A 12,805-nucleotide genomic window follows, 5' to 3' on the forward strand; every position below is an offset into this window, starting at 1 on the left:
AAGGAGGATGTTACTCAGCAGGTTTAGAGCAGCAGCTATTTACCAACCAGCACGGAAGCACTTAAATATTTTTACAACAGTACTAATTTGTTGAATAAGTAAATATTTTCAGTGGCCTTTAAGGTTTTCACTGTGACATACCTTGCTGTCTAAGTTATTTAGCGAAAGCAGGGGTAGTTCTATTCAATACCAGAAACTTCTCCTCAGGGAGAGGCCTGCGAAAGGTCAGAAGCACACGTGCACGTCAGCACAGCTGTGCCAGACAGCCTGAGGCTGCTCGGTGCGCACGTCAGCAAGAAAAAGACGGAAAAAGATGACCTCCAAACTTCCTCTAGGGAAAGCCAAACACACGTGTATTTATCACCTTCCACCTTTCAAGTACCCCTCTCTTGAGTCTCCTTCTATTCACAAAGGCTAGACAGGTTGCCTCCTCTTGCAGAGGGAATGGTCCCGGTTCCCACTTCTGGCTATTTAAAAATAAAATCGTTCTAGACCTTCTAGAAGTTTCACACACATTCCTTCTGTTTAGAACACATCACTACATGGATGGCTGTAGCACTTGTAAGACGCAGCCATAGCCTCTCAGCTTCTCCTCTCCCCCTGCATCTGGTCAGCCTCGAGGACTTGTTTATGACCAACAGACAGCGGAAGTGCTGCTGTGGGACTTCCGAGGCCAGGACGGAAATGCCACACAGTCCCACCTGGCCTTCTTGGACATTCACTCTGGCCGGTAAGGAGTCAGCAAGGCCACTGCCTGGTAAGAAGTCCGACTGTCCTGAGAAGCGCCCTCAGCTTGTGGAGCTGCAGGGATCACACACATGTGCTCTGCTGGGAGGCCCAGCTGCACACCCGGCGCCCAGCCAGCAGCAGCCACCAGCACGTGAGTGGGACACCCGGCCCGGCGGAGCCTCACTTCCATGTTTGACCGCAGCCGCAGGACAGACCCCAAGCAAGAACTGCCCAGCAGAACCCTCCCCCAAACTCCCAACCCACAAAATCCCCAGCAAGATACAATAGTTGTCATCACACCCTGAAGTGTAGGGATAACGTATTATGTGGCCACAGAAACTGGAATGACCAAAGAAATATTTTCTGACGAGTTCTATCACCTTTGTACTGCCAGTGGAAGACAATTTCAGACCTCAGTTGTATCAGCAGGAGAGACTAGGTTACACTATGGTAAAATAATTAACTCTGAAATCTCTGCAGGTTCATTCAACAAAAATGTTTTTCCTGTTCAAGGATCGGTGAGGAATTCTGCTCTCTCTGGTGAGTTAGGGAACCAAGCCCCTGCGTGTGGTAACAACTTCATTTCACAGGTTTCCACAGCAGGTGACAATGATTCTCAAATGACTCCACCTTAAAGCATATCTTCATTCAGAAAAAAGTGTCATGCTATCCCTGCAATACCACTTTTAAAAATTACCAACTAGCATAAAATGGTGGCCTCCAGTACCCACTTTCCATTTCCTCCTTTTAATTATACCAGGCCCCAGGTTTTAGCAAGGCATGTAAGTGCCTGAATACAGACGACACTTGAGGTCGAGTGTGCCATGTGACCAAACCAACGACAGGAACAGGAGTGATATGTTTGGTTTCGAGATCACCCCCTAAAGATACCTGCCCTGTATTCTCTCTCTGCCTTTGGTGAAGCCTGGAGCTACCCTGTAAGTCGTATGTTACTGACAGCAGCCATCAGCCTGGGACAGCTCATCTTAGACTGAGAATAGAAAAATAAAATCTACCCAGTCAAGACATGTTATTTTTTACAGAGAGCAGAGACTAATGATGGGGTGTGTGGCATACTAATGCAGCAGCTAACTAACCACTCTGCACAACTCCTCCTATCACCTACCTTCATTTTATACTGACAAACATTTTCATTTCCCCCCTTTAATCTGGACTTTTGAATTCACTTTTACATTACTCAACTTCCACTATTTTTTACTTAACTGAACTTCTAACTCACAGTGGCTTCCTTTGAAGGCCTGGGTTCTCTGATGTAGAACACAGACAGTACAGCGTGGGAGAGAGATGAGTGCATGCAAGGGCTGAGGATCCTGCTTCTCATCCTGGGGAGACTTAGACAAGCCCTCAAGTCCACTGAAACAAAGACTTGCAGCCAAAATTAACCTCCTAAAAAAGGGATAAAGGTTAAATATTAGGCCTTGTTTAGCTCCTTTGTCTACTATCTTATGGCTTCCCCACCTGAAATTTTAATCTCAGCTAATCCAATGAAGGCAATCTGGTGCCATGGCTAACGGTGCAGATCCTGGAATCAGAACAAACCTGGTTTTGAACCCCACCTTTGCCATGTCCTACACATGTGACTGCAGGCAAGTTAACTATTCTAACTACTCACCTGTCAAATGGGGTTAATATTGCCCTCAAGGGTAGCTACGAGGATTAAATAAGGCACGTCTAGTATTTCGTATCCTGCCAGAGGACACAATGCTGGTAGTTATGATAACGCGATGCCTTTCTATGTGCTTTCCTTCTGCCTAGAATACCTTCCTCCCCTTGTCCACCTGGGGATTCCTTCACATTCATTGTAACTCATGCCCTGCGATACCTTACCACCTCCTTGGCCTGCCAGGAGCAATCAATCTTTCCTTCATTGCACAACTAAAAAGACACGTTAATTCTGCTTATCCCAGTGCACTGTAAGCAGCTGCCCCTCCTGACGGTGGGCACGGCCATGCCTTTCTTACTCACTGCTGAATCCAAGCCCTCAGTGGAGTACATGCGGTAGGTTCTCAAATATATTTGCAATGTAAACTGAATAAATCCTTGGGTTCATGCTAGAACCAAACCCCCCTCTCTCCTGGATTGGGAATGAGGCCTAACTATGAATTATGTCATTCCTTCTATCAAGAGACTGGTCCTACCAAAATAATTTAAATTGAAGCATAATTGGTAATGCTGATATTCCAAAAGCAGTTATCTGAACATGAACATCTACAGATAAACACTCTCTAATGAGAATGTTCTTGTCTAACACTTCATGGTTTTTTTCAGGAATTGTTAGCAGACACAACTGAGAAGATCTGAGAAATCACAGTCAGTAATTGAAAATGTATTGCCTTTGTAATAAGGAACAAGTTATTAGAATTTTAAAGATAGAAAATAATTATAATAATAGGCATGTATATGGAAATTCTTACTTTATAAAGTCTTGTCGCTTGTTTCTTCTAATTGCCTTGTGACAGCGAAAGCAGTGTGTTCCTATTGCATGGAAGGTTGTACGTGGTCAATAAATACTACAGCAAAGACCCAAATCTGTTTTGGCCAACTTCAGTGGCCTTTGTATAGTTGAACCCAGACTTCAATAAAACATATTTTCATTATTATTTGTAGTTTTCTAGAGGGAAAGAGAATGTATCTATAGATCCATCCTCGAAGAGAACCAATTTTACCATTTCCCTGAAAGAACTTAATGGAAGTTTCTGATGACAGCGGCAATATGTAGCCTTCAAAAGTAAAAGACATTTTAAAAGAGATATTTACAATACCAAGGATTAAACTAATTAAAATACCTCAATGCAGATGTGATGCATTCCTCCAGCCTTGTTTTTCTGCAGAAAACCTGCAATTGGACTGTCATTTCCCAGCGGATGAAGCAGCTCCATCTTGGTATTTCCCAGGTTGACAAAAACAACGGATACTCCATGCTCAGGAAGAGGGACCGTCTCACCCACCTGGGCCCCGAGAACATTCTTATAAAATGCCTTGGCCTTTTCCAAGTCTGGCACTGCTACTGCGACATGATTGAGTCGACCGAGGTTCCATACGGGACCAGTTGCTTGATGCGACAACAGGGACATGGAAAAAGTTCTTACTGTTGGAACTGGAGTTTGAAGTCTGGGAAAGAGCCCTGAAAAATGGAGCAGGCATTGAGATTCTTCTTCTGAGAATTGATGCCCTTCTAAAATTAATTTTTGAAAAAACAAAATATAATCATATATGTAAAAATTATTTACATACCTTTTCTTTTTAATTAGTGAAATGAAATCAGAGTACATAAATGAAAAAACTTATGTCAGAATTACTCACTCTGCTCTGAAATAACTGTCTGGAATTAAAAAGCTAATTCTGAGCTTTCTAAATTCAGGACAAAGGATGACATTTTTCATAATAACTTATATTTACCAATAACACTTAAAGGATAGCTGCATATCATTAAGGATTATTTGCTATTCTCTGCATTTTATAAAGGGTTAAGTTTGAATGTGATAGTGAAACGACATACATTTAATGATGAGAGCAAGCAACTTTCTTCTCTACCTACAACCAATTTTTTGTCTTACGTTCTGCAGTAAGTTCATTGAAGTTAGAACCATAAATACCTTTTTTTTTGTTTTTATTTTTTTTTTGCGGTACGTGGGCCTCTCACTGTTGTGGCCTCTCCCGTTGGGGAGCACAGGCTCCGGACGCGCAGGCTCAGCGGCCATGGCTCACGGGCCCAGCCGCTCCGCGCATGTGGGATCTTCCCGGACCAGGGCACGAACCCGTGTCCCCTGCATCGGCAGGCGGACTCTCAACCACTGTGCCACCAGGGAAGCCCTATAAATACCTTTTAATGTGTACTTTATTTGGATGATTACCAACTAAGGAAAATATCTCATTATTGGGGGAAAAACAAGCAAAGATCAAGAGGGTACTTAAACTTATGAGAGTTTCCTCTGAGCGATTTTTTTAAATTGTTCTTATAATTTTGAAGGATTAGAAGCAGAACTGCTTCTAATGTGAAGAAACCTTTCATTTGGAAACTGAAGCAGCCTGCAATGTGTTCTCCCCATGTACTACTATTTCTTCAGTCCCCAAAATACTGGACTTTAAGAGCCAGGTTCTCCCCAGAATGAAAACTATATACGTGTACAAGGTCTAAATATAATCCTGCAAAACTACATCACTTAATAAAAAAGTATGAAACAGCAAATTGAAGAATACGTATTTTAAACAAAGGGTTATTAGCTCTTAATGAAATAACACTTTAAATAGTACCTAGTATTACAGAGCTTCAGCTAATATAAAATTAATTCCCCTTTACTAAAATTTTTGATAACAGGGAAATTAAAGTGGCACTATTTGATCTGATTTAAGACCATATACCTTGTCGGGAAGGCAGTCTCCTCAGCCGCAGGAGGGTGGGCCTCGGGCCTGGAATGCTTCCTCACCAAGAGATAAAGAGCCCACAGCCTGAGTGGCTCTTATCACCTTGTGGGGACTCTCCCTCTTTCAGAATCAATAAATGCTCCTTTGTCTCTGCTTAGAGCATGACTGTCACAAGGCCAACTCCATTGTCACACCTGTCCTCCACAGGGAGGGGACAGGGTTCCTTGGACTGTAGCAAAGGGGAGCGTGTACAGGCAAATTGTCCTGCTCTGGCCACTGGGAGAGGCCCGCTGACTGGGGGGGGCTGACACCCAATACTAAGGTCATCCAGCTCTGTCTCTTCTCTACACACTGTCCCACCTGGTCTTGTGTTCTCCTTGGTGACTCCAGTTCTTTGGACTCATTGTGTCATCATGAAATTCAAGTGTACTCCAAACCAGTACACACATACATAAATGTACCATTGAAATCAAATTTTATAAAAAGAATACCTAATCCTTACTAGATGTGATGTGCTCTAATATTTTCTGTTCTATTGTATTTTATTTTAGCTTTTTAAAAAATACTGGTACTACGCACTAAATAGCTACCTTGCTGGTTTGTTGTGAAAATTAGATATTTGATGTAAAAAATATAATACTACAGTGCAAGACATTTGTAACAGATGTACAGTAAATTCAGCCATTCTTATTGTTAATGACACACAGGGACTGTTTGCTGGTTGAGTGGCATGCAGGGTTCTGTGGAGACCAAGAAACCATTTGAAGGGCATGGTGGCAGTGAATTTTAAAAATGCTAACAACCAACAAAACCATCAGTCAGACTGCTCTTCCCTTCCTTCCTTGCATCTCTGTGTGCAATTTGCAATGAAAGTTCAATACAGAACATATCTGTAGTAAAAAAAAAAACTGGAGATACAGTCAACGAGCTGCAGAGTAATACATACGCTAGTGTTGTTTGCTCTGTGAAACTTTAAGAGTATATCAAACAGTGAGTCTGGGTATTTCTGAATTCTCCTTACCAGTGATAACTTTACAAGAGATGGGGCAGCGGGAGGTTCTCTGGCCGGCATTCTATTGCCAGCAATGGAACATATGGCAATTGTCAAGGAGTAGATTACAATACGTCCAAGTGAAGGTGAAGCTTTATATCCTATGCCAGTTTGCTTTCGGAACATTCCAAAAACTCTGGCACTGAAAAGGAAGCTCAAGCAACTCATGCTATTAGAAGCCTCACTACAGTCTTTCTCCATAACTTCCTTATCATTTGGAAATGAGAGGAGGGAACAGTTTACAAGAATGACTGATACTTTTTCCTTTTAACAGAACACAAAATCTTCTTTGTATGTTAGGAAAATAGAAAGATAATAACATCTTTATATAATGTAAAAATCAAGATTTTATGGCCATATTTTAGTTGATCTTACTTCTAGAAGTATAAACTAGTTTGTGAAAGGAAACATCACTTTATTGGTTTTATTTGGTCCCTAAAGCATATATTCTAGGAATAGGACAAAATAAATATGGTGATACTGGTGAGAATTCAATAATTCTACTTCTTTAAAATGCAGGGTAGGGGACTTCCCTGGTGGCGCAGTGGTTAAGAATCTGCCTGCCAATGCAGGGGATACAGGTTTGAGCCCTGGTCCAGGAAGACCCCACATGCCGTGGAGCAACTAAGCCACAACTACTGAGCCTGTGCTCTAGAGCCCGCGAGCCACAACTGCTGAAGCCCGCAGGCTTAGAGCCCATGCTCCATAACAAGAGAAGCCACTGCGATGAGAGGCCCGCGCACCGCAACGAAGAGTAGCCCCCCCGCACCGCAACTAGAGAAAGCCCGCACACACCAACGAAGACCCAACACAGCCAAAAATAAATAAATAAAATAAATTATAAAATGAAGGGTAAAGGATATAAAAATGGCCAAAAAGCACATAAGATATTCAACATCATTTGCCATTAGTGAAAAGCAAATCAAAACAACAATTAGATATTATTTTACATCCACAAAAAAAAGTGTTAGTGAGGAGTCTATGAGTGAAATGTGAAATCCTACAGACAAAGCAAATTGGGGTAAGAAACAGAATAAAGGGGTTACAGTGATATAGATCCTTACAGATACTTTAAAAATTATGTTGTTGAAGAATTTGTTGTGAACTGAACTTTAAAAATATTAGTTTCTCCTTTGACTTTTGCCAACTTTTAAAAGATATTTTTATTTCAGATTGCACCCCAACTATAGGAATCCACAGCTTTTTAGTTTTAGGTTTCTCTCAGAAAGTACAATAGAACTACATTACTTTGAACTCCATAATGTGCAATTCGTGACTATTCCAAAACGGATTACTTCCCATGAATAAACTACAATGTATACATAGGTGTGAATAAAGGTATGAGATACTTAAAAATAGGAGTGTTAAAAAAAACAAACAACAGGATTGTAAAGATGAACAACTGACTTTCACTCACGTCAGGAATCTGATGTACAAGAAATGGATATGTTACCAAATCTGGATGTAGATTAACTCTAATTTCAACTTTCTTTCAATATTGTTTCTTGCTAAATACTTTTAGTGCCTTGACTTAAAAATAACATTGCATTCCTTTCCATTCAGATTGTTTATATTTCAGACCAGGCTTTCTTGACATCGACTCCAAGTAAGAAAAGGTTTAGCTGCAAGGGTCTATACTCAAACACATTAAGGGTACTTACTGTTTAAAGAAATTATATGTTAAATTTGTACATAAAGTGTCATAGAATGTGAATAATCATTTGTAATGAGGTTTTCTTAACATAAATATTGAGATATTATATTGAGATATAATTTATATACTATAAAGTTTACCCAATTGAAGTGTCCAATTCTGTTTTTTGTATATTTGCAAAGTTGTACAGACTTCACATAATCTAATTTTAGAACATGTAATAAGTGGGTTTTTTTTAATGAATTTATTTATTTATTTATCGCTGCGTGGGGTCTTCCTTGCTACACGTGGGCTTCTCTAGTTGCAGCGGGTGGGGGGTGCGTGGGCTTCTCATGACGGTGGCTTCTCTTGTCGCGGAGCATGGGCTCTAGGCACACGGGCTTCAGTTGCTGTGGCTCACGGACTCTAGAGCACAGGCTCAGTAGTTGTGGCGCACGGGCTTACCTGCTCCGCGGCATGTGGGATCTTCCCGGACCAGGGCTCAAACCCGTGTCCCCTACGTCGGCAGGCGGATTCTTAACCACTGCGCCACCAGGGAGGCCCCTGTAATAAGTTTTTAAGTTTGAATTTTTGCACATCTGGTTTGAGGAGACAGACATACTTCGAAAGTCATTCATCACAAGTGCCTTCAAGTTAGTTTGGTAAGAAACCCATTCATTTTCAGCATTCAACCGGAGGCACCATACACGTATTTTCATCCTGTTTAAAACTATGATTAGGAATAATTTTTTACTCATTGCAGTTACTAAATAGACAACAGTTCTGTTACCCCACTTCCATATGACTCCATCATAGATCTATCCTCACAGTCATGTAACTTGGCCACTCTTGTCTTTAACAGGTTCAGTTTACATTTTCAAAACTAACTTTTTTCACAAAGCCAATCCTTTGCAAGCCAAACTGGAACGAATTGTGTGTGTTTAACCTGATTTCTTTTTCTGAGCTTCTCCTGTTTTTCTTCTAGTTTCATGTTCCTTAAAAGTGGGGTCATAACATAAAATTACCATTTGACCCAGCAACCCACCTCTGGATATATACCCAAAAGAACTGAAAGCAGGAATTTGAAGAGATATTTATATACCCATTTCCTAAGTGCATATTCACAAAAGCCAAAAGGTGGAAATAACCCGTATCCATCAACAGATGAAAAGATAACTAAAATATGGTCTACGCATACAATGGAATATTAGTCAATCTTAAAAAGGAATGAAGTTCTGACATATAACACAACATGGGTGAACCTTGAAAACATTAAGCTAAGGGAAACAAGCCAGTCACAAAAGGATACACATTGTATATAAATTGTATACACATTCCACCTATAACAGGCACCTAGGGTAGTCACACTCTGAGAGAGAAAGTAGAATAGTGGTTACCAGGGGCTAGGGTTTGGGATAATGGGAGAGTTATTGTTGAATGGGTACAGAGAGGTTCAACTTGGAATGATGAAAAAGTTCTGGAGATGATGATGGTTGCACAATATGAAGGTACTTAATGCCACTGACCTGTATACCTAAATATGGTTAAAACTGTAAATTTTAAGTTAGATATATTCAACCACAATGAAATAAAAAGTGGAGTCATCTAAGGTTCAAGCCTCTAAAATAGGATAGATCAAAGCCAGCCTTTGGAATACACTATTTTCATTTTGCTTTTCCTTTATGCAAAGATGTGCATAAAAGTTACAAAAGAAACATGCATCTTTATTAGTATTCAGTTCTTGCAATAAATATATGACTTGGAAGTTATATTCCCTTCCCCTTAATTTGCCCCCAACAACTACTGAATAAAAGTATTTCTAAAAATACACATGTAAAAATGCCTCTTCTCTAATATTCAAATTATTATTTATATGTTCACCTTCAGGTTTTGTGTGTAAGTATAAGAGGTAGCACGCTTTATGGTTAAGAATGTGGGCTCTTGTGCTAGACTGCTCTGGTTCAGATCTTGACGCTACCATTGGTGTGTACCTTGGGCTAGTTACTTACCCTCTCTGTGCCTCTGTTTCTCATATAGGAAGATAATACCTACCTCATAATATTGTCATGAGACTAAAACGAATATTACATACAAAAGGTTTAGAAAAGTGCCTGGCACAAAGTACATTATAAGTTCCAAGGATTATCATTACTGTCACTTTTAAAAAGGTTACATCAATAACTTGCTTATAAATGTAAGCATCTCTGACTTCTAATGCATTTTATGTTTTTAAAGGAAAAAGTTGATTGTGCACCTACCCTATACACAGTACTGCTCTTACGTTCAAACTCTTATTTAATAACTAAAGAATTGTTTGTATTTGGAGAATGTTTTGGCACACATAGTGCTCCTGTAGTCACTGTTTCATTTCATCAATCCATAACTTACTACTTTTTATGACAAGGAGATTACTCTTCTTTCACTCTTGAAAATCTACTCGTGTGGGCTCTGATTTTAGAACATTGTTGACAGTATTTCAATATTTAGTGACTACTGACATCCTCATGGAATAATGCTGCTGGAAGCTATTATAAGCATAGTATTCTTTTCACTTTTTGATACAGGAATACTGATTTACAATTTTTCTAAGTTGAAATCAGTTGCTTTAGTAACCCTCTAATTCGCCCACACTGCTCATGACTGTTGTTTCATCTTGGAAACTCTTTTTAATATCTTATAGAACCTATTACCCCCAATGCAGATATGGCCCAGTCTCTAGGCATTCTCCATACTGCTGGGATCTTTCATCGGTGTAGGACAGATCCCATGGCATAACACCTCGCTGATCTGACCTCTCCCAATAAAGACGCACAGGTTAATTTTGTCATTACTTTTACGCAACAATGCTACCACACAATCTTGCCTATACAAACTGTGATCACAAATTCTGAAGCAGGAGTGTATCATGGGGTGGCCCAGCTCTGCCTATTAGTCTCAATGGCCATAAATTAGAGAGAATAGTAAAAGTTCAGTGAGTACTTCAGATTTTTCCCACTTAGAGAAAAAAAATAGACCTGATTAATTTCCTTGCAGGTCACACTGAGTGGCAAAGCTGGGCCTTAAGCCTAGGTCTGTCTGACAACAAAGTTGATGTTGTGCAACCATGATATTTAATTTTCTCATCCCTCTGACATTCTTTACCATTCTTTGGTTCTCAGTTTTTAATATCTTCAGTGTATGTTCTATGAGCAATGTCTATTTTCTAAGAGACAGCTTTCTAAGAGATGAGATGACTGTTTTATGAGTTCTTTTGAAAAGGGCTATTGCAACAGTATGTGAGCTCAGATGATGCCTTGTATTTTACCAAGGAGAGGAAAGAGGGGCCAGGAGGGCATGTTATTATCAAACCTTGAGTATCACCTATTAATTAGAGATTAATTTTTAATAAGTTGTGCTCAGCCTATTGTTATATTTTTTCCTGTATACATATCACCTCTTTAAACGGATCCACAGCTGAGACAGCTACAACTATTACGGCACATTTTGCGTGGTTCTCATCACTTAGTCCTGGTGACTTGCAATGATAGATGCATAAGACATTTTGTGCCTGGTAAGAAAGACTAAAGAGATTGATAAAGAACATGTTCCGTTTGAGACGGGACTTCGAAAGACGACTTCAACTGTCAGTTTGAATAGGGGGAACATACAGCTCTTTCTAGGAGAGAAACCTAACATTATTGAAAGTTCATCACCTTAAACACTTTCTTAAGGTGCTCGGTTGAAGGTTTTGTCACGGATGTTCAGGAGTAACTCAGAGACGTCACCACTCGGCACTTCTTTCCTAACAGGGAATTTCAGATTAAGGGAAATAGTTGCCCCTCTGATGAAGGATGAAGAAAAGAAAAAGAGAAAGAGGAGAAAGTAGATGGACTGGGGTGACAGAAAACTTGAGGCTACTTTTTTGTTTGTTTGTTTTGGTTTGGTTTGGTTTTTGGTTTTTTGCGGTACGCGGGTCTCTCACTGTTGTGGCCTATCCCGTTGCGGAGCACAGGCTCCGGACGCGCAGGCTCAGTGGCCATGGCTCACGGGCCCAGCCGCTCCGCAGCATGTGGGATCTTCCTGGGCCGGGGCACGAACCCGTGTCCCCTGCATCGGCAGGCGGACTCTCAACCACTGCGCCACCAGGGAAGCCTGAGGCTACTTTTTTTAATGGTGATGTAGAAAACTCAAGGAACCTTCCAATCAGTCTACTGCTTTCTTCCCTGATTTTATACAAAATAAGGAATATCTTAGGCCATGTGGGAAAAAACGCTCCTTCCGTATTCTTTACACAACTGACCTTCCAGAGTTCTCAGCAGGATGCCGGCCGAGCCCAGAGTTCAGCCTGCGTTTTCACAAGGCTTGTCCTTCCTCTGGTTTCTCCCCCGTCTCTCACGGGGTGCGGTAAACACAACCTCACTGTCCCTCTGCCATTTACTGCATTTACTTCTGGTCCAGCCTTGCTGCCCCTTAGCCGGGTGCCCTCGCCTCCGCGGTCACTCAGAGAAGTGGTGACTGTGACACGCAAACACACAAGGAAAACCCCACGCTAACCCAGTCGTGCCTGGAAGGCTGGCTCTCTCTGTCTAAAGGTGCTGACAGCGGCCAAGGAACGCATCTCGAGGGCAGAGCGCAGCAGACCCAGGAGCCGCTGGCCACGGAGCGGCCTCCTCTGGCCCTGGCGTCCCGTCCCGCACACCCCACCCTCGGACAGCCCCGAGCGCGGAGTATTCACCTACGGCGCTCGAAATCACCGCCTTCAGCACACGCGCCATCTTGGAAAGCGTTAGCTAATTCCTGACGTACACAGGCGTCGGAAGGGCGAAGGCGCGGCGGGGGGCGGGACAAGAGCCCGAAGGGGCAGGGCAGACAACACTAGGGGGCGGGGCGAGATCCTGGGGGCGGGGCAGACGAGGCTAGGGGACGTGACAAGTGGTGCTGCGTTCCCGTGGGTGTTGGGAGCGGGTCCTCTCTTTTACTACACAACGTATTGAAGTCACCGAGTGCATCTAAAGCAGAAACTTAAA

General features: G+C 41.6%; 1 protein-coding gene across 2 annotated transcripts in view; it reads right to left on the minus strand.

Annotated features, from left to right (window-relative positions):
• The window catches only part of MCEE (methylmalonyl-CoA epimerase), a 36,124-nt gene extending 23,529 nt beyond the window's left edge, over nucleotides 1-12,595 (minus strand). For both annotated transcript variants that reach the window (XM_027089170.1, XM_027089171.1), the window contains exons 1-2: nucleotides 12,514-12,595; nucleotides 3,537-3,874 (exon numbers count right to left, since the gene is read on the minus strand). In XM_027089170.1, the coding sequence (XP_026944971.1) occupies nucleotides 3,537-3,874; nucleotides 12,514-12,553 (378 nt within the window). In that variant the 5' untranslated portion in view covers nucleotides 12,554-12,595. The remainder of the gene's footprint in view (nucleotides 1-3,536; nucleotides 3,875-12,513) is intronic.
• Between the last annotated feature and the right edge of the window lie 210 nt (nucleotides 12,596-12,805).

This window comes from Aethalodelphis obliquidens, unplaced genomic scaffold (genome assembly GCF_003676395.1).
Source record: "Aethalodelphis obliquidens isolate GAN/ISIS:26980383/991018 unplaced genomic scaffold, ASM367639v1 scaffold65, whole genome shotgun sequence".
Taxonomy (NCBI): domain Eukaryota; kingdom Metazoa; phylum Chordata; class Mammalia; order Artiodactyla; family Delphinidae; genus Aethalodelphis; species Aethalodelphis obliquidens.